The sequence below is a fragment of the Lemur catta genome, chromosome 2 (assembly GCF_020740605.2).
Source record: "Lemur catta isolate mLemCat1 chromosome 2, mLemCat1.pri, whole genome shotgun sequence".
Taxonomy (NCBI): Eukaryota; Metazoa; Chordata; class Mammalia; order Primates; family Lemuridae; genus Lemur; species Lemur catta.
This window is the reverse complement of record NC_059129.1, coordinates 14,793,018-14,815,170: the sequence shown is the minus strand read 5'-3', so window position 1 is coordinate 14,815,170 and position 22,153 is coordinate 14,793,018. Positions and strand designations below refer to the sequence as shown.

The 22,153-nt window shown below is 43.4% G+C and overlaps 1 protein-coding gene across 1 annotated transcript in view; it reads left to right on the top strand.

The window, feature by feature from the left end:
- USP31 (ubiquitin specific peptidase 31) overlaps positions 1-21,916 on the top strand; it is a 54,598-nt gene extending 32,682 nt beyond the window's left edge. Inside the window, exons 8-16 of the mRNA XM_045542780.1 lie at positions 2,243-2,354; positions 2,883-2,977; positions 3,574-3,651; positions 4,621-4,750; positions 7,033-7,152; positions 9,484-9,709; positions 15,410-15,568; positions 17,396-17,548; positions 19,669-21,916. Of these exons, the coding sequence (XP_045398736.1) occupies positions 2,243-2,354; positions 2,883-2,977; positions 3,574-3,651; positions 4,621-4,750; positions 7,033-7,152; positions 9,484-9,709; positions 15,410-15,568; positions 17,396-17,548; positions 19,669-21,239 (2,644 nt within the window). The 3' untranslated portion in view covers positions 21,240-21,916. The remainder of the gene's footprint in view (positions 1-2,242; positions 2,355-2,882; positions 2,978-3,573; positions 3,652-4,620; positions 4,751-7,032; positions 7,153-9,483; positions 9,710-15,409; positions 15,569-17,395; positions 17,549-19,668) is intronic.
- Positions 21,917-22,153: the final 237 nt, after the last annotated feature.

The following is a 22,153-nucleotide window of genomic DNA, read 5'->3' as shown; positions in this document are numbered from 1 at the left end:
GGGGGAGAATATAAAATTAGGATGATAGAATATGGGTTAGAAAGGCTTAATTTAAAGGCTCATTTCATATGTATATTTTCAGTTTAGGCCTCCTCCTGGGGCTCTAGACCTATATATCCAGCTACTTTTCTTGGCAGCTTTTTTTTTTTTTTTAAACTCTTAACATATCTACTTGTATGGTACAGGCCCCTCAGTCTTATGTCCCAAACTGAACTCATTATCTTTCCGTGTAAAACTGGCTTTCCAGTATTTCCTGTCTTGGCAAATGACACCACTATTCATTCAGCTTCATAGGTCAGAAATCTGGGAGTTGGAAATCTCTGTCAAATCTGTCTGCTGCCCTCTCTAAGAATTTGTGAGTGTTTTAGACTATCTTTTAAAGTAACCGTATCACAATAGTAATGTAACCTGAGTAATAACAAGAGACACATGTTTCAGGAAGAGAGGACTCTGTTTCTCATGTTTGTCAGGATAGCCTTTATGTTAGCCTTTTAAAATTTTGTTTTGAAATAAGTTCCTTGCATGGTAAATAACATAAATATAAAATGTGCTGATAAGTGTCTTCATGATTTCCATTAACACACATTTTGGTGTTTATAGTATGGTGGGCACTGTTCTAAACACTGGGATACAGCAGGGATCAGGACACACAGGGTCAGTGTCCTCATGGAACTTACATTCCAGTTAGGACAGACCGACTATACACAAGGGAACACATTTAGCTTTAGACAGGCCTTTACCATGTTGAAGACGTTAAAACAGGCTAGTATGGTGGAGTGTGATGGTGGAGGGGCTGGTGAGACTGCATTCAAAAGGTCAGGGCAGGCATCCCTGAGGAGGCTGCAGCTGGGCTGAGCCCTGGTGAGCTGTGTGGACATCTGGGGAAAGGACCCCATGGAGAGGGAACACCCAGTGCAGACGCACCAGGGCTAGTGAGCTTGGCATGACTGAGGCACAGAAGGGGTGAAATTAGAGCCTATGGAATCCCCTTCATGATGCTAGTCTCTTAAGAGTGAAGATACTGTTTTATGAAAAATGTGGTTTGATGGTTTACACGTGCTTGTAGCTCATTTCACATCACAGTGGGTTTTAGGTAGAGAGGTCCACTGTCAAGGAATACTGTGAGTGAACAATTTGATGGTTGTTAGGAACTGGTTTCTTGGTGATCTTAGCACCTCTGCTTCTGCCTGGGCCTGAGTCAGAGTTCATCTGCTAGATCATTCGTTTGTTCATTTGCTATCTATTTTCTAGGCATTCGCTGTTTGGGCTACTAAGATAAATAAATCACAGTCCTTGCCATCAGATAATTCAGTGTCTGTTGGTGGAGGCAGAAACAGGCAGTGATTATAGCACAGTACACACAGGGACCAAACCAACAGGATGCTTCCTGGAGGAGAATATCTCTGTTGGGTCTTCATGTGGATGAGTAGGAGGTAACCTGGAAGAAGAGTGAGAAGGATATTCCAAGCTGAGGAAATTCCCTGCACAAAGACGTGGATTTGTGAGAGTAGGGCACATTCAGGAAATAGTAAATAGGTTTGAATGACTGGAGCATGGATGAGAGTTGAGCCTAGGCTAGTGGTCTTCAACTTTGGCTACGCTGAGAACCACCTGGGGAGCTTCTAAAAAATATCTTGTTGCTCGGGTCACATTCCAGACTGATTTCCTCAAAATCTCTGGGAGCTGGCAGCTGGATTTCGGCATCATTATTTTCTAAAGCTCCCTTGGTGATTTCAGTGTGGAGCTAAGGTCAAAATCCACAGTACTGCCTCTGATTCTCTAGGACCTGGTAGAGGCCAGATACCATTGGGCTAGGGTAGGAGCTGACTTTCAGTGTCACTTGCTTGGCAGTGCCTCCCTTATTGTCAGAGATTACCTGTCTGCTAGGCCTTCCAGTCCTATCTATTCCTCTGGCACTTAGCCCCTTTTAGGTGTGACCCATGCCGTTTTCTAGACTTGTGTCCATCCCCTCCCTTCCTTACCATCTCCACTAATCCTGTCCCCTTGCCACCTAATATCATTGCATCATACTTGCCTAGAAGACATTTTGGTGTATGAGCTAATAAATTTCATTTAGAAATCTAAGCTGTTCATGTCTTTATATTTCCTATTTCTTTTATTTTGAGAACTGTGCTAAAACCAGTTGTATTGTGATTCCATTTAAAAAGATCAAGAATAAAGGATTATAGCATTAAAGGAATTGCCGTACTTTTAAGATGATTACAATGTTTGTGTGCTTTAGATTTGGGCTGCCTTTTGTGCTGCACTTAGAGAAGACAATAGCATGGGACCTTCTGCAGAAGGAAATTTTGGAGAAGATGAAGTATTTCTTGAGGCCCACGGTCTGCATTCAGGTTTGCAAGCATTTTGATATTGTAGCATAGCATGCGTGTATACCCAGTAAAGAAACAGTCATTGCAATGAAATTTGAATTTCTTGTGTTCAGACTTTCAAGACTGAAAATTTATCCCTCCTTTTATGAAACGAGCTGGCCACTGCAAGGTTTTTCTTGAATTGCTGTGAATTCTTCTATAATATTTATCTAATAAGTTTAGTACATGATCAGCATAGAGAGTATTCAGTAGAACATCTACCTGTGTATTTAAAAAATTATTTCTATGTTAAGATATCCGTGGAAGACCATTAAGTTAATGTTGAGCAAAAGCAACGTTACTTGTCTTGCATAACATATTTGGTATGTAAATTGCATTTGGGTAAATCATATTTAAAGTGTATTACAGGGGCTTAACAACCTAACAATATTATAGAGAAGCATTTTCAAAACAGTTTTCTATACTTCTGATCTGTTTTGGAAATGCCACTGTGAAACAGATGCTCTTGAAGAGAAATTCAGCCTAATTCTCATTTAACATTTCACGCAGGTGTGCCCATTTAGTTTGCGCGTGGTCAGTGTTGTGGGAATAACATACTTGCTGCCCCAGGAGGAGCAGCCCCTGTGCCACCCAACAGTAGAAAGGTAAAAAAAAAAAAAAAAAAATCACCTTCTAGAATTTCACATATGCTCATGTATGATTAATGATCCAAACTGTTGCACAGCGTAAAAAAGATTAGATGAGTAATATTAACTGAATGCCTAAAGAGTTTCCTAGGAGATGGCAATGAGCCAGTGAACTCGGGAGAGAGGTGGCCTTACAGAGGAAGGGTGCAGTTTAGACATGCGGGCAGGTGGAGAGGTGTCATAGCAGATTTGTTCCCAGGGACTGTTGTCCAGTCTCTCTTTGGATGGGTGAGAAATTGGGCAAAAAGTTGGAAAGGTCATAAAGAACATCCGAGAGAGATTGTGGGCAGCCTATAATGTGATGCTAAATTTCTTCCAATCTCTTTATTTCTATATTGGGCATTTTAATTTAAGATTTTTCAGTCCACTTGGAACCTAGCTATTACATCTGTGATTATGATGGTTTCACTAAAAACTTTTTCTGATGGGGAACTATGATGAAGATTTTCAGTAATCACATTATGATTTCAGGTAGGACATATCCCATTTAAGTAAAACAATTTATTTAGAAAATAATATGTGGCTTCCCTCCTCCCTCTTCCCCCATTCTGTAGGGCATTAAAATCCTGTGGACCAGGTGGTACTGCTCATGTGAAATTAGTAGTAGAATGGGACAAGGAGACAAAAGATTTGTGAGTATTGTTTTACTTAGAATTTATAGAGTCATTGTTTTAATTATCATTTTAGGTAGTATACCTTTGATCTGTCAAATTAGCTGAAACACAGTATTTCCTTTTGTTTCAGTATCCAGGTGTGTTGTTAAGCCTTTATTTAAGCAGTTTATTAATCCTTTCCTGTACACTCTCTCTTCCCACTCTCAAAACCTTAGAACATTTATTCACTGCTGAGAGAGAGGCTATATATTCATTAACTATTATATAGGTCTGATTTCCTTTATTACATTTACTACAAATCATTTGAATCATTTATTACAGGCCCATTAATTCTGCTAACCAATGTCAGGTGCATGCCCTTAGACATGCAGGACAAGAATATGTGATTTAATCCATATAAAGTTCATGACCAGTCCCAGAAAAATCAACTCCAAGTCAGTTCTTGAAACAACTTTGTATATGGAGAACTTTTCAAGAACATTTTGGAATGTGGCAAAGTTGGATCACTACTTTTGTGTTCTTACACATTGATCTTTTTGATTGTGAATTTATAGTTTGTTTTTTTTTTTTTTTTTTGAGACAGAGTCTCACTTTGTTGCCTGGGCTAGAGTGAGTGCCGTGGCGTCAGCCTAGCTCACAGCAACCTCAAACTCCTGGGCTTAAGTGATCCTACTGCCTCAGCCTCCCGAGTAGCTGGGACTACAGGCATGCGCCACCATGCCCGGCTAATTTTTTCTATATATATATTTCTAGTTGTCCAGATAATTTTTATTTCTATTTTTAGTAGAGATGAGGTCTCTTTCAGGCTGGTCTCGAACTCCTGACCTCGAGCGATCCACCCGCCTCGGCCTCCCAGAGTGCTAGGATTACAGGCGTGAGCCACCACGCCCGGCCTATAGTTGTTTTTTTTTTTTGAGCTGCAGTTTTATTTTTGTGTCTGTTTTGCAAGACATTCTCTGATAAATGCCCTTTCCTCTCTGATTGCAGCTTGTTTGTAAATACCGAAGATGAGTATATCCCTGATGCAGAAAGTGTCCGTGTGCAAAGAGAACGTCATCATCAGCCTCAAACCTGCACTTTATCTCAGTGTTTCCAACTCTACACCAAAGAAGAACGGGTAAGAGATTCGGCAGCATTTCTTGGGTGCTAAGGGTGGGAGGGAGGTGGGCATGGCACGATGACAGTGGAGAAGCAAGTTATGCCCCAGACAACTCCACGATTTTACATTTATGTAGGTTCTGCACATGTAATGGGTGTCTTAGTGCTGTTGGTTTTAGGACTTTAACAAAAAGTTGTTTACGTTTCTAGAAAACCTTGGTTAATTGAAATGCTCTAGAAATAAACCTTTGTAGTTCATTCTTTTTGATGGTTAATGATCAGGTTTTTTTAATTAATACATTTGAAATTATTTTCCTTAGTAACTAAAACAGTGATTGTCGACTTTTTAATACTAAGAACATAGATGCGAGAACCTGTTTAAATTTAAGTTAATTAAAATTAAATAAGATAATTTCAGTTCCTTAGTTGCATTAGCCACATTTTATGTGCTCAATAAACACATGTTGCTAGTGGTTCCTGTGTTGAACGGTGCAGGTATAGACAGAAAGTAGACAGCAGTGGTCCAACCACTTAGCAGATAACAGGGATTCAGTAAATATTTAAATGAATGGATGGGCAGATAGGTGGATAAATAAACCTCTGTGGGTGGGGCCCAGGCGTTTTGTTGTCTTTATATACTTTGAAAAACCTTGACCGGAGTACATGGAGTTCATCTAATCTTGCATCAGTGTTTAGGATCATAATTTTGACTACTAGTTGTTACTCTTCACTCTTGTTTATAGGGAATCATGCAATTTCAGGACTGGAGGGAACTATGAAACTCCTTTGTTCTAATGGTTGGGTTCTTCTACCTAATTTCAAATAGGTGATTGTTCAGCCTCTGTTTGAACATCTTCTGTTATGAGGTGTTTGCCTACTCAAGACTTTTGACACACTATTTTCTCTCTGGGATAGCTCTGATGGTGACAGAAATTAACCTGGAGTATGTCCCCTGTTTACTGTGACCAACAGGTGTTCCCTCTCTGGAATTTATTAAGGCTCAGAAGTCCTAATGTTTTTCTACTTATCCTTCAAATATTTGAAAATAGTTTTCATAGTCTCACTTAGTCTTCTTTTCCCCAGGCTGTTCATAGGCTAGTTCCTTTAACAATAGTTTTTCATAATACATGATTTTTTTTGTTGTTGTTTGTTTTTTGTTTTTTTCAGTTTTGGGCTCAATTTTAAAGTAGTTGGCTTTGGGACTGGTTGATTGCAGACTTTGTTTGGCACCTTGTCCTGTTTAGCTTTTTAAAAAGAAAATTGACTTGGGAGATACTTGAGAATGGCACAAAGTTCAGAGGTGAGCAAATTTACTAGATGACAGCATGGGTATTCTACAAAATATCTCACGGATCTAGAATGCTACCAAAATACATTTTTCTGACTGTGCATCCTCAGGCTCTGCTGGGTTTTCAGTTTTGGTGTTTCCCTTAAAAATAGGCATTCCCCAAGATCCTGTCCGTGGCTCCTTTCTCTCCCAGCTCAGTGGGCATTGTCATCCTTTCCCAGGGCTTCCCTTACCTCATCATGTTGACAATTGCAGATCTGATATATCCTCTGAACTCTAGAGTAGTTTAAATCTCTCACCTGTCGACACCTCTGACATGTCACCGTCTTGAAATCCTTCCCTGCAGAGATGATGTATGTGGATTTGGGACCTCAGATTGACATTTAGAAAGTTCATATTGATAGCAGGAGGGGGAGGACTGTTTAGAGCAGTTTAATGCTTGGGGAAGAGAACAGGAGAGTCGAAGAAGTCCAGGGAGAGAAGGCATGAGGACTCTGAATTAAGGTGGTGTTTGTGGGCGTGGAGACAGGTGGGAGAAGTGGCAGAGAGATTTACTTTGGATGGATGTGGAGCAGGAGGAAGAGGGAAGGGTTGGGGGTTTGGGGTAACCCTCTGTTCTGCGTTTGGTGGGTGGTGGTATTTTCTGAGGTAGGACATACAGGAGGAGGAGGAGAAAGAAACCATGTTGATGGAAAGATGGCAAGTTGAGTTTGGGGGTTTGGGAGTATGCTGAGTCTCTGCTTCTGTGACATCTAACATCCTTTATACAATATTTACCAAATTTAGCCACCCCTCTTTGAGGGATAATCTATTCAGCAAACCAAAATCTATTCAGAGTTTGGTGACTACTCTGGCCTCTTCAATTCTGCGATTCCATTGACTGCCATCATATGCAGTTTCCAGAGAGATTCTGAGTTGTACCATGCCCTGGCTGAGAAATTAGTCTAGCTGTCTCCCTTAACAAGGTCTTGCATTGAGTGGTGCTTCATGGAAGTCATGCTTTCTGTTTTCAGCTTGCCCCAGATGATGCCTGGCGTTGCCCACACTGTAAGCAGCTGCAGCAGGGGAGCATTACGTTAAGCCTGTGGACGCTACCTGATGTGCTTATTATACATCTAAAGAGATTTAGACAGGTAAGGAAATCCTCTGTAACAGGGAAGACATAGGGAAAAACCAGCCATGACCAGATTTCTTATGCCCTCTGCTGATGGGCCAGGTGCAGTTCTTTGGTGTCCCTATTTCATCGACTCCTGTTTGTGTATGTTGTAGACACACATTTGCTCCTATATTTGGGGTTGTATTTTGTTCTTTCTCAAAGCAAAATTTGACCATCCTGTGACCCTTTAAATCATAAACATTTTAGTTCATATTGCCTTTGTTCTTGAAGGTTTGCTTTAGATTTGTAAATGTTGTACCTAAATTTTGGTATGGTCCTTTGGGATTAAAAAGAAAGTAAGTAGAAATCCTTTCTGGGGGAGGTAGATTCTATTTCTGTCTAATGTAATTAATGGGTATTGTCCTGCTCCCAAGGAGCTGTTGTATAATTGAGGAAGATGAATCATAAATATACACAAAGAAAGTCTGCTTTGGGTTGTATTCCTTTGTGAGTCAGTTTTTCCAAAAAGGCTGTCTATTCCCTGAAGTTAGGATTGTCCTAGACAGCCCCGTTATAAGAGAGGTAAATGGGAAGTAAATGTTGGCAGAGTCTGCGAGGCCTGATGTTAGGAAGGTTTGTGCTGAAAGATGAGTAGGTGGGAGCAGGAATGCATGCATGGAATGGCAGAGGGAGCGGTGTGTGCAAAGCCTGGTGGCCTGAGGGAGCACAGCACGTGCAAGAGGCTGAAAACGGCCAGCTGGGCTGGTGCTCCAGAGGGTGGGATGGTGGTGGGAATTGAGGTGCAAGAGATGGCAGAGGCTGGTTGTCCAAGCAGACCCTTGTGACAGAGTAGGATTCCGATGAAAGGTTTTAAGCAGAAAAGCAGCAGTACCAAATACACATTTTGAAAAGACCATTCTGGCTGTTGTGTGAAGACCAGATTAGAGGCTACAAGAATGAAGACAGGGAGACCTGAAGGAGGCCATTGCAGTAATCCAGGGTGGGCTGCTAATGGCTTGGGACAGGGCTGTGGCAGTGGAGATGGAGAGATTTGAATAGGTTCAAGAGATGTGTAGGACTTGCAGAGGAAGCAGAGGTGTCAGGGTTGACACACACGATCCCCAGGGCCTGGACTTTCACACAGAGGTTTGGGGTTCAGCTCTGACTGTAGTGAAGAGTGGGTATCGGCCTTCCCCTGCGTCCTTCCTTTGGGATCTGCAGGTGGAAAGGTGGTTGAGGGTTTGGATCCCAGCCTTCTCTCTCTCCTTCCCCTGATGCAGACTGATGTCTTTTGCTTTCTGTTTCTTTGGAAGGCACAGCATCGTCTTCCCAGCAACCCAGACTCAAACCGGCAGTGTGGTCTTTGACTGTCCCTCTCATCTAGGCAGTCATCTCCTCAACTTAGTTGTGCCTCTTCATTGCCTCCTTTTCCCCATTCTTGCTGTTACCCTGCCAGTTCAGACTTTTTGTTGCTTTTCAGCTGGTTGCAATTGCCGTGTCCTTTAATTGATTTCTTAACCTCCATCACTCTCCCCTTTCTAACATGGTTTGTGCACTGCTTATACAGTTCTTCACCCACAACTCTGGTTACATCACCTCTACCATTAAAGCCTCCGTGCTTTACCCTTAGCTATAAGAATAATATCCAGATTCTTCAGTCTGGCCTTTCTGACCATTCACAACCCATCCTCTCCTTCTTCTATGAACATTTTTCTTCCTTTAATAGATCCCTGCATAGCTCCTCGGGGTGGGCATATCCATGCCTGCTTAATTTTTTAAAGTTCCCATAGACACAGGAAACATTCAGTAAATACCTATTCAGCTGATGGTTGGAGTCTCCTATGGGTTTAATGGAAAATACAGATTAGCCAAGATTATCAAGTAGATGAATATATTAAGCTAAGTCAGTGTTAACATTTAATGTACTTGTTGGTGGAGTTGGGAGGAAAGGGCCACTGCTCGTTGAATGGCTTTTCTGTGCCAGGCACTGTGGTTTGCCCTTCACATAGTTGGCACTTCGTTAATTTTCATGCCTCTGTGAAAGACACATCGGGATGAGTCACCTGAAATTGTCATTTTTGTAAGTCAGAAGCCTAAAAACCCTTTACTAGACAAGGAAATGAAGACTCAGGCTCATTTACCCCCTTTATGTAGTTCCTCACTGGTTCCACTTTTTGTGATACTGAAACCTGTACCTCTAGACAGTTAAAACTGTTTGTCTGTTTCCCTGTTGTGTTATGTGTCTTGGGAAACATCAGATAGGTAACTCAAACCACTTTATCTGACAGGATCCACATTCCACGCTAAACTGATCTGCCCTCTGTTTGCATTAAAATATCATCAGAACTTGTTTTTCTTCTTGCAACAGGAAGGAGACAGGCGCATGAAACTTCAGAACATGGTCAAGTTCCCCTTGACTGGCCTGGACATGACACCTCATGTGGTTAAGAGAAGCCAGAGCAGCTGGAGTTTGCCATCCCATTGGTCCCCATGGAGACGGCCCTATGGACTTGGAAGGGACCCTGAGGACTACATCTATGACCTGTATGCTGTGTGCAATCATCATGGCACCATGCAAGGGGGGCACTACACAGGTCTGCAGTGCGAGAGGCCGCGTGTCTGTGCTGGCGAGTCCTTCAGACGGGTTTGCTTGTGACAGAGTGACTTGGCTTTACAGTCTCATTTTCCTTTCCAAGAGGCAGCGTGCCACCTGTGAGGGCAGTTTCCATCCTCTGGATCTCTGTCCAAGAGCAAATAAACTAAAATGCTTCCTTTTCTTCCTAAGTTGGATTATCCAGCGGTTATCTGACTGGGGAATGGTGTGTGCAGATAACATTGTCTGGTCAACTGAGGATTCACTCTTTGTTTACCTGACTTGCACTCTACTTTTTTGAGGTTCTGACTTCTTCTTTATTTGGAAAGATTGTGAACCACTTCTTTTTTTAAGAAATGGGATCTTGCTGTGTTGCCCAGGATGGAGTACAGTGGCTGTTGACAGGTTTGATCATAGTTCACTACATCCTCAAATTCCTGGGCTCAGGTGATCTTCCTGCCTCAGCGTCCCAAGTAGCTGGTAGACAGGCACACACCATTGCACCCGGCTTGTGGAACCACTTTTATAGTGTCTTTAAAGTGACTTGGAAGAGTTTTTCTTTTTGTTCTAAGGTTAAACTTACTTTTTCATTTGAGGCTCACTGCAGCCTCAAAACTCCTGACCTCAAGCGATCCTCCCACCTTGGTCTCCTAAAGTGCTCGGATTACAGGCATGAGCCACCATGCCTGCTGCTTTTTCATTTATAAAAGTAACTATGTTCATCATATGAAATTTAGAGGCTAGAGGTGGAAAGAATACCATCACCTGTGAGCTTATCATGCAAAGATAGCCGTTGATAACATTTATAAAAATTGTGATTTGAATATACATAACAATTTACCATTTTAACCATTTTTAAATGTACAGTTCAGTGGCATTAAGTATACTCACATTGTTGTGCAACCATCATCACTCTCCATCTGCAGAACTTTTTTCATCTTCCCAAATGGAAACTCTAGTCCTATTAAACACTAACTCTCCATTTCCCCCACCCCTGGCTACCACCATTCCACTTTCTGTCTCTATGAAATTGACCACACTAGGTGCCTCTTACAAATGGAATCATTCAGTATTTGTTCTTTTGTGACTGGTTTGTTTCACTTAGCATAATGTTTTTAAGGTTCATCCATGTTGTAGCATATGTCAAAATGTCTTTCCTTTTTAAGGCTGAATGATGTTCCATTATATTAAAATATGTAGGTAACATTTTGGTATCTCTAAGTTTTTGCCATTATTTTGCACTATGGTGATTATATTGGTGTGTTTTGTTTAGGTGAACATTTATTGAGCACCTCATCTCTAGCTTGCACTGGGCTCTATGACATCAGAGATGAATAGTTCCCAACCTCTATCTTCTGGGAGTGTAATCAAGTAGGCAGAGTTGTAGGTACAAATACAATTTAAAAGAAGGAGTGACATATAATAGATTCTGTGGTGGAAGTGTGACCAGTGTGTAGAGGTGGGGACCAGAGGAGAGGAGGGGTCAGAGTGTGCTGGAGGGGCAGGAGAAGCTTTGGGATTAGTAACCTGCTGTCTGCACTCTAGCACCTGATGGGCCAGCGAGTGGGTAGACAGGTAAAAAATTCAGAATCAGAGAAGTACAGTGAGGAATGAGTAGCATGTGTATGCATCTGTGTCCCCAGCTTCATACTTAGTATTGTAACATAAATATTTTGATGTTGGCCCTTAATTTTTATAAACACTATTTTTAATGACCACAGAATATTTTGTTGATGGACCTCTCATGTTATGTAACCATTCCCCATTGCTGGACATCTATATTGTTTCTGGTTTTTTTTTTTTTTTTTTGAGACAGAGTCTCACTCCGTTGCCCAGGCTAGAGTGCCATGGCGCCAGCCTAGCTCACAGCAACCTCAAACTCCTGGGCTCAAGCAATCCTGCCTCAGCCTCCCGAGTAACTGGGACTACAGGCATGCGCCACCATGCCCGGCTAATTTTTTCTATATATTTTTAGTTGTTCAGCTAATTTCTTTCCATTTTTTCAGTAGAGACGGAGTCTTGCTCTTGCTCAGGCTGGTCTCGAACTCCTGAGCTCAAATGATCTGCCCACCTTGGCCTCCCAGAGTGCTAGGATTACAGGCATGAGCCACTGCGCCCTGCCTGTTTCTGGTTTTTAACTTTTAATGTAACACTGTTGAATATCTTTGTGCATAGTCACTTTTTCTTTTAAATTTCTTTTTTTTAATTCTTTATCTCTTTGCACTTCTGTGTTCCTGAACATACTCACTTTTTCTAAATTTTAATTCAGTTAATTTCCTTGACATTGAGTCTAAGAAATGGAATTATTGGGTTAAGGGCATGATGAGCCTTTTGGAGGCCAGGCAGATTGTAGGGCTTTGTCTGTTTACACAGTGGTGGATATGAGGGTAATACTATTAATTTGGTTATCTGTATGGGTGGCCAGGACTTGAATTTCTGCATCCTTCACACTCAGTGTATTACACATGTCTACTTCCCAGGGAGTTTCTTTCTTCATTAATTCAGTGGTTTCTGTAAGACCCTAGAGAGCCAGTGCTGATCACCGATTGGTACAGTGATAAATATATAGGTGGGGGTGAGGGGTGAGTGGGCTCTGCCAGTTGTTGTGAAATCCCTGGGACTCTTTTCCAGCAGTTGGCCCCAAACTTCCCTCCCCATCAGCAAGGTCATGGGGGCTGTTGGCCTTCCCAGCCTCTGCACGCTCACTCCCTAGCCTGTGCTATTCCCTCTCAGGAAAGCAGGGAGTCTGGGAAGATGACAGGATACAATGATCTTTTATTCTAGAAACTGTTTTAGTTCAAGTTCTTTAAATATTTAGATGCTGCAGGCAGCAGTTGTTTGTGAGAGGAATGATCCCAGCTTTGAGTGCATCTCATAATGGAATGGTTTGGATTGCCTCTGCTTGTCCCTGGAAGCACTTTCAAGGAGAAAAAGAAGTTAGAGAAGTTTAAAAGGTGCCCTAAGGTCATAGAAGACAGAAGTTAATTGTTTAAATGTATTTTACCTTATACTTTGGTTTAAACCAAATTTAAATGATAATATTTTATTTGGTGGCTTACATAGTTTATTTATATTTTATGGGGGCCGCTTGTATAAATATTGTGTGTCTAGTCGGATTTTTGCTTTTGTGGCATTCTAGTCACATCTGTGTCCTTTGATACTGAGTCATGGAATTACGTACTCATGGACTCTTAGAATGGAAGGGACTTAGAAATGACTTAATTTCACTAATTACCCGGTGTAGTAAATGCCTTTGCCAGCACCCCTGCCTCAGCTTCAGCTTTGGTAAAGAATGTATCTTCCATTTGTAACACTGTTTTTCATGAAAATATGGACTGGCTTGTTATGTAGTTTCCAGCAAGAAATTGTTGAGAAAAGTAGGACAGTGCTAGATTTTAGCATATCATGATGTTCTTTAATATAGAAAAGATTCTGGAAAATGCCCCAAAACACTCAACTACCTTGGAGACAGTACACTTTAGTAAAAGGAGCTTGGGTTAGAAGCCAGATACATTCTCCTAGTTCTATGACCTTAGGCAAGTAACATTACTCTAACTTGGCTGCCACATTAGTGAGCCAGAAGTGATCATGCCTACTGCATGGGACCTGTTACCTGGAAGGTGCTCAGATATTTTCTGTATTATGTCCCCTTTCTCATGCTTAGGCCATACCACTGCTTTTCTGGGATGTCAAATGTTTAGAGTCTTGGTTTAGAGAACATTCTAAATACTCAGCATTGTTGAATTGAAGATACTCTGTTTTTAAGTTTTCATTTGGAATGTTTATTTTGATGTGTTCTTTCTTTTGCACTAGTGCTAGCTGTGATTTCATGGTATATGTTCGGCTAACTTGTGTGAAGATCCTAGAGCAGTGCTTCTCATACTGTCTGTGATAAAGAACTTGTTTTCTTCTACTTTAAAATTTCCAGTCCTTCATGAACCAATACTTTTGTAAAAATGCAATGAAAGTTTTGCAGCAGTATCAGATTTAAAAGTTTTTAAATGCTTTTCTCCAATTTGGTGCTTCTCGTTGTGGGCTGGCTTCAGTCTGTGAGCCATGATTCGAGTAGTACTGGCCTGGAAAATACTTCAGAAAATATAGGAAGAAAAGCGAGTAGAATTATTTTGTAAATACATGTAGTTTACCCATTAATGAGTTACTGTGCTGCCGTAGTTTCCACACCGTGACTGAGAACAGACCATCCTGAAGAGAAAGTCTGCAACTAGTGCAAAGTTGTCACCTGTCTCTTGGGCGTGTTCCCCCCAGCAGCTCTGCTCCCACTCTCCACTTCAGAATAGCAGCTACATCACCACCTGGGTCATTTGTACATCAAGCCTGGCCTGACACCATTGGCCAAACAATTCTTGTTTTTTTTTATAGCTCCATTTGTTGCTTACAGCCTCACTTCTCTCCTTTTCCGGTTCTGGCGACTTCTCGGCTACAAATGACCTCCCTCCCTACACTCATAGATTATAATTCTGCTCTTTAGGGGGATCCGTCTGGTGCAGCCCTTCCTTACCTGAGTCCCTTTGATTGCTTAAGGTTCCATACTTGCAAAAGGAGTCGTGGCCTATTGAGGGATTCACTCCTGGTGGCTCCCAGGACCTGACGTGCCCTGTCTCTGGGGTCATGCTGAGTCTGTTCCAGCATTCAGCTAAATATTCTAGCACTCACTCATTCTCACCCCAATAAATGGGTATTTTTAGAAAATGTGATAATAATGTACCTTTCTCCGTCAAGCTTATAACACCCCTTGGTGTATCCTTACAGGATGACTTGGCTTCATGAATTCTTTTGTATGCTCTTGCTTGTACTTGAACGTTCTTTATTTCAAGCTGAGGCTTAGAATTCGAACTGGAGAGAGGGCCTCATGTGTTCGTGAGCTCCTGTGTTCTCAGTTTTCCAGGGAACTTCATGGATCATTGTTTGTGCTACCCCCTGAGGGGAGCAGGTTAGGGGAGGGGTTTAAGTGCAAGCTCAAGGACTAGATAAACTCGAAATGAGCTAGGCCCTGCTATTCACCATCCACATGACCTTGGGCAAGCTGGTTAATCTTTTTCAGCCTCTGAAAATTGGGAGTAGTAATTGAGCAAATCTCAGGATTGAATGAGATGCTTGGCACATAATAGGTGTTAAACAAATATTAGCTACTGCTATTATTAATACTGTTATTTCTATTCATTTTATTTTCTGTCTCTAATAGATCCTAAAATGTTACAACATGCTTAAATCAGGGTTTCTTAACCTTGGCACTGTTGACATTTTGGCTGGATAATTCTGTGTTGTGGGATGCTGTCTTGTATATTGTAGGATGTTTAGCATCCCTGGCCTCTACCCACCCGCTAGATGACAATAGCACTCCCCCCCCCCAGTTGTGACAATAAAAAATGTCTCCATTCATTGCCACACGTCCCCTGCAGGGCAAAATTGTCCCTGGTTGAGACCCACTGGTTTAAGTATATTGTGTTTTCCAAGATGAAATAGAACTGCATCTACTTGGAATAGTTTGGAATTTCTTGAAACATTTTTCCTGAATATGATATGGAATTCGGGATTTTTAAAAAATCTCTTCCTATGTGACTCCATGTAGCCTTAAAGAGTTCTTGAATTAGTTATATGAGCCACAGAGATGGTGTCTGAGGGTGGAGTGGAATGGCAGGTTCGGCCTCTCTTGATACTAACGGTGGGCTCTTCTTGGCAGCCTACTGTAAGAACTCTGTGGATGGCCTCTGGTATTGCTTCGATGACAGCGATGTGCAGCAGCTGTCAGAAGATGAGGTCTGCACGCAGACGGCCTACATCCTCTTCTACCAGAGGCGGACAGCCATACCGTCATGGTCGGCCAACAGCTCAGTGGCAGGTGAGGCTGACTCTAGTTCTTGGGCAGTTTGTCGCCAGAGCAGAAGATATTAATGGTCCAGAGGACCTCTCCAGGAGGTCTCATGACTCTTGTCAGTTTAATCAGATTAATTCTCACATTTCCATTTAACCTGGAAACCAAAATGACTGCAATCAAGGAAATGGTGGAGTGTGAGAGCAGCCGTGGACCAGCAGAGTTCCTGTGGGGGGCGGGTAGGACCTGGCTCAGAGAGAGCTCTTGAGGTTCACTTGCAGAATAAGTGCACAAACTAGCTGGAAAGCAGCATGGCCTGCTACCCTGACGTCTTTCCCTCGGGTTACCCTGGAGCAAGGCCCATCTGAGTCATGAAGTTACCCTCTATAATACGGATGTAATAATAATACCTACCTCATGGGGTCATTGTAGGATCCAGTTAGACAAATGTGTATGGAAGCAGTTTGTAAAAGGTAATGTGGCACTACTAGAAATCATCCATTTTTCCAGTCAGAAGATTGGCCTATTCTGTTAGGGGAGGGATTGACAGCTATAATAATATTTGTTAGCTTGGGTTCAGCTAAACCTGGCCTGTTGTGTTTAATAATCACAGGAACCGGTACCCACACATGCTGTGGATGCAGCCACACCTAATCCAACCAAGGGGATGCATGTTTCTTAATGTAGAGTTTGACTTTAAGAGAATATGACAAAGGACTGAAGCGTGGTAATGTGTGATCAGGTTAGCGAATATTAATCCCTGCTCCTCTCGAAGCTTGGAAGGGGTGAGTTCAAAGCAGCTAAATGGAAGCATCTCTTAAGCAGGAAACCCCATCCAGTGTGTAGCTGGTCACTCACTCAAGAAAGGGGAGACTTGAATGTTACCATACCTCCCCTCAGTGCTTGCTAGAGCCTGAGATATTCTCAGAAGCGACACTGTCTTGAGGTCTACTTGAGAGAGTCATGCTGCTTCATGTACTCAATTTCAAGAGCAGTTTCTGTTGCCCTATTAAATATTTAAGGCCATCCCAGAAACAGGACAGATTGACATATAGCCATGTGTACGTATGTGTATTAATATTATGAAAATGGTTAAAAATTTCTATAAAACAGGCTAAGAAAAGGTACATTATCACTTGCTGTCTTCTCTGTGTGTCAGAAATATTACTGCAAGCGTTTAGAACAGTGCCTGGCATGTAAGTGCTTGATAAATATTTATAGAATGAATGTATGGATGATTGTCTATTCCATTCTCTTGCCAATTCTTTTAATTCTTTTTTTAAGACAAAGTTTCGCACTGTCCCCCAGATGGAGTGCAGTGACATCGTCATAGCTCACTGCAACCTCAAACTCCTGGGCTCAAGCGATCCTCTTGCCTCAGCTTCCCAAGTAGCTGGGACTACAGGCGTGAGACACCACACTGGCTAATTTTTCTATTTTTTGTAGAGATGAGTTCTTGCTGTGTTGCTCAGGCTGGTCTCCAACTCGTGGGCTTAAACAGTCCTCCTGCCTTGGCCTCCCAAAGTGCTAGGATTATAGGAGTGAGCCACTGTGCCCGTCCTCTCTCACCAGTTCTTAGGACTCAGACTTTGCATTATGAAGTATTCATCCCTGTACTTGCATTTTATTACTACAAGTACTACATGTGCGGGAGTCTGCCTTCTATTTTTTCATCTTAACTGAGGATGTTCAGGTAGACATGACACCACGTGGGGGCTGGGAATTAATGCCAGTCTTGGGGTGAGGACATCAGTCACTCCAGCTCAGCTCATAGCACCTTCACAAGGGTGTGTGCAGCACAGGCTGGCCACGGGGACCCTGGCCTGACCTTTGTCCCCGCTTCCTCCTCGGCAGGCTCAACGAGTTCGTCCTTGTGTGAACACTGGGTGAGCCGGCTCCCGGGGAGCAAGCCGGCCAGCGTGACCTCTGCAGCTTCCTCCAGACGCACCTCCCTGGCCTCGCTCTCGGAGTCCGTGGAGATGGCCGGGGAGAGGAGTGAAGATGACGGTGGGTGTGGTCTTTGGTGACAGATTTCCAAAGTGGTAACTCACAGACACAGCAAAGGGTCCCTCAGGTTTAGGAGCTAAGTCCCAAGGACATTGCAGGAGGATGCAAGGAGAGTTCCAGAGGGTGGCGCTGCATAGCTTCAGGTTGCAATCCTAAGAAGTAACATTTTTATGTAAACTTGTTTTTCCTCTGTGACCCAGGGCTTGTTCTTCCTACTTCATTATTTTCCACTCTTAAGGCCCAGTGTGGAGGCTGAGCTCTAATTTACTCAGAGTGCTTTTTTAAATGTTCAGAATGGCCACAAGGGGCTGGGAGAGGTCGTGCTTTGCCCCAGGCTGCCTGGTGAGAAGTCGCTGTTCCAGGCCTGGTGTGGAGGCTCCTGGTGCTCTTGGCCCCAGGAGTCCTCACCTTTCCACCACACTGCTCTCTATGGAGGCAGCTGTGGCATGCTCTCTTTAGTGCAGAAACATCTAGAACAGAAACTGTTGCCTTTGCGTAGAGGTAGTTGTTAAGAATTTTGAAGAGAGTCATAATATAAAAACTTTGAAAATCTGATAAAAATTGAACTCTGCCCTTTTTTTTTTGAGCTTTCACTTAACCACGTGAGTGATGGCAGGACAGACCTGAGTTCTGACAGGGAGCCCAGGTGGTGTGGGAAGGATCAGGCAGCCAAAGTACTCAGAGCTGGAAGGAGAAGAGAGTGAGCTCAGCTTCTGTAATGAGCAAAGTGACTCATCTTTCAACAAGTCTCAGTCCGGGGCCAGCATTTCGATTGCTTGTAATCTGCTTCTAGCGGTGATGGATAATTCTGGGAAAACGAAGTAGAGTTAGAATTCCAGGAGATTGGAAGAAGAATGCCAGTTGAGGAGATCTGCACTATCGCTCTAGCTCTGTGACCTCTTCTGGCTTATTGCTTTCTGTGTGAAATAAGACCATTGGAATAGAATGCTACTCTCCTGGCTCCTCGCATTTTATGAAAAACTGACTAGATGAACCTTTGCTTGTTTAGGTAGAGGTTATTTTCAACACAGACTTTAAACTTAGAATTCACTGTCATTTTAACAAGAAGCCTAGATATGGTTTGCCCCAATCTATTTTTAAACAGTGCAGTTGGTGAAATCAATATCCTCTCAAGCATCATCGTCCTATAATGGTGCTGAGTGGTGCCCACAGAACAGAGCCTATCTCTAAGGATCTTAGACAGCATTTTATAAATACCGCAGCTACAGTATCAAGTACGTATGGAATTTAATTTAGAATATTTTCTTTGGAAGTTTTAAGCCACTCCAAATAGGAGTATATTGTTTTAATTATGAATATTTTCTCTGGAAGTTTTAAGTCACTCAGGATAGGAATGTATCGTATCCAGGTCTCTCTAGTTCTTCCCACTGATCCACTTTTATAGTTGACAATTACGGGCCACCTCACATGTGGCATCGAGTGGAGGTCAGGGGGTTATAGGTTCTGATATTAGCTCTGCCTTTAATTATTTGTGTAGTCTCAGTCAAGGACTTCACTTTTGTGAGCCTGAGATGTCCTTCAGTGAGGTAAAGAAGCTGGATCAAGAGCTCACGTTTAGTGAGCATGGGTGGAGTGCTAGGTGCCCTGTTGGGCACAGACTTTTAAGATTTTATTTAGTTCTCACAGTAGCCCCGTGAGTTAGACCAGGGGTCAGCAAAGTACAGCCCACAGGCCAAATACAGCCTGCTGCCTTTTTCGTAAATGAGATTTTCTTGGACTGCACCTGCGCCCATTTGTTCCTGAGTCACCTGTGGTTGCTTTCATGCTGTGGCGGCAGAGTAGAGCGGTTGGCCCGCAAAGCCCAACGTATTTACTCTGGCCCTTCACAGGAAAAGTATGTTGAGTCCTGATGTAGAGGAAGTGGGTAAAGAGAATACTTTGCTGATCTCTGAGTTAGAATGTCCCTGTTTTATAGATAAAGGGAACTGGGCTCAGAGAAGTTGAAGCCACACGGTGCTCCTTGACCCCAGATGGGCTGGCACTGAAGGTCATGCTCCTGTCATTCCATGGTTAACCTTTGTTGCATCTTCAGTATCTCAAGATATTACTAGAATGTTTTTGTTGGTTTAGCTTAACAGTATTCTCTTTGCCGTGTTCAGGAGGCTTTTCAACTCGACCATTTGTAAGAAGTGTCCAGCGTCAGAGCTTGTCGTCCAGATCTTCTGTCACCAGCCCCTTGGCCGTCAATGAAAATTGCATGAGACCTTCCTGGTCCCTGTCTGCTAAGCTGCAGATGCGCTCCAATTCTCCATCCCGATTCTCGGGGGACTCTCCAATTCACAGCTCTGCCTCCACCTTGGAGAAGATCGGGGAGGCGGTGGATGACAAGGTCTCCATCTCTTGCTTTGGTAGCTTGAGGAACCTTTCTAGCAGTTTCCAGGAGCCAAGTGATAGTCACAGTCGTCGTGAGCACAAGTCTGTGGGCCGGGCCCCTCTGGCTGTCATGGAAGGTGTGTTCAGAGATGAATCAGACACCTGCAAATTGAACTCCAGTGTTGCAGATACTCAGAGCAAACACTCCGCACAAGGGGATCACTTGCCCCCCGTCTCTGATCCATTTGACAACAATAACCAGATTGCTTATGTAGATCAGAGCGATTCTGTAGACAGCTCTCCAGTCAAAGAGGCAAAACCCCCGAGCCTCCCAGGCTCACTCAAAAAGAAACCAGAGAGCACAACCAAGAGATCCCCCACTTCCAAAGGTGGTACTGAGCCAGATAAAAGCTTGCGGAAGGGGAGACCAGCCTTGGCAAGCCAAGAATCATCTCTTTCAAGTACATCTCCTTCTTCTCCTCTTCCTGTAAAAGTTTCTATGAAGCCTTCCCGCTCTCGAAGCAAAGCAGATTCTTCTTCCAGGGCCAGTGGAAGGCATTCATCCCCTGCCCTTGCCCAATCCAAAAAGGAGTCATCGCCCAAATCCCAGGGCTCTGTGTCGTCTCCTTCACCACAGAAGCAGAAGTCAGCTCCGGCCCTCGCTTATGCTGCTTCTTCCACATCTGCCAAAAAAGCCTCGGGCCCTGCCACGAGGAGCCCCTTCCCTCCTGGGAAAAGCAGGACTTCAGACCGGAGCTTAAGCAGAGAGGGCTCTAGACAAAGCCTGGGTTCTGACAGAGCTAGCATCACCTCCACCTCCAAGCCCAACTCCCCTCGGGTGAGCCAGGCCAGAGCTGGAGAGGGCAGAGGGGACGGGAAACACATCAGGAGCTCCTCCATGGCCAGCCTGCGCTCTCCCAGCACGAGCGTGAGGTCGGGTCTGAAGAGGGACAGCAAGTCTGAGGACAAGGGGCTGTCCTTCTTCAAGTCAGCCTTGAGACAGAAGGAAACCCGGCGGTCGACTGATCTTGGCAAGACAACCTTGCTCTCTAAAAAGGCCAGCGGGAGCTCTGTCAAGTCAGTCTGTAAGAATGCTGTGGAGGACAAGGCAGAGAAAGGCCACCAGCCTCCAGGTTCCCAGCAGCCAAATGCAAATGCAGTTGGAAAAGAGCAGCTTGTCTCCAAGGACCCTGCTTCTGCTAAACATTCCCTGCTGTCCACTCGCAAATCCAAGTCTTCCCAGCTAGATTCTGGAGTTCCCCCATCTCCCGGTGGCAGGCAGTCTGCTGAGAAATCCTCAAAAAAGTTATCTTCTAGCATGCAAACCTCTGCACGGCCTTCTCAAAAACCTCAGTGATACTTCTGCAATCCAAGTGTTTTATCTGTAAAGATGTTTATTTATTTAGATCCCCTCCCCACCCACCAAAGCCCTCTATGCTTTTGTTTTGTATTTTTTGGGTCACGTGCCTGATGTGTGTATGTGCGCTCGTGTGTGTGTGTGTGTGTGTGTGTGTGTGTGTGTGTGTGTGTGAGAGAGAGAGAGAGAGAGAGAGGAGAATTCAATTGCAAATTGTTAAAAGCGTCGCCTTATTCTGCCATTGAACCAAATAACAGCCATAGGCAAAGCATTGATACCAAGCTAACTGGAATAATTGTAGGTGATACCCTGGATGGTCCCTTTAGCAATTGTACATATTTCTTTCTAGAGAACTCTAATGACTTCCGTTGGACACGAGGGTTTTGAAACCTGTGAACCAGTTAAGCTATCATTAGTGTAGAGAAGGGTGAATTATTTGACTTGGGTTTCTTCTGAGCTGGATTTGTCCTTACTGTGGATTGTCAGTTGGCACCAGGAGCTCTAAAAACTGTGACACTAACCATGAAACCAGTGGAGGGAAAAACGTGGCTTTCTGCACTTTCGCCCCATCTACCAGTCTTTGTAAAGGGCAATATTTTAACACTAATGTTTCTCAGGTATATACTCAGCTAGTCTAGGCTGGATGCACATCAGTCAATGGGTTAAAGAGGGAGGTGACATGTGGGTGACTGTGTCATTTTTCGTACTGCCACATACAGACATTCTGGAGGTAGAAACGAAGCCTTTCACTACCTTCATGTCGCAGCGATGTGTGTACCATCACCTGTCTTGACTTTTGGAATATGTCCTAGGAGGTGGCACATTGAATAGCCAGAAAGCCAGTCACTAGGAGCTAATTTTTTTCCCTTCTAAGTTTACTAGGTAAAGCTGTTCAGATTTTGCACTGTAGTAAG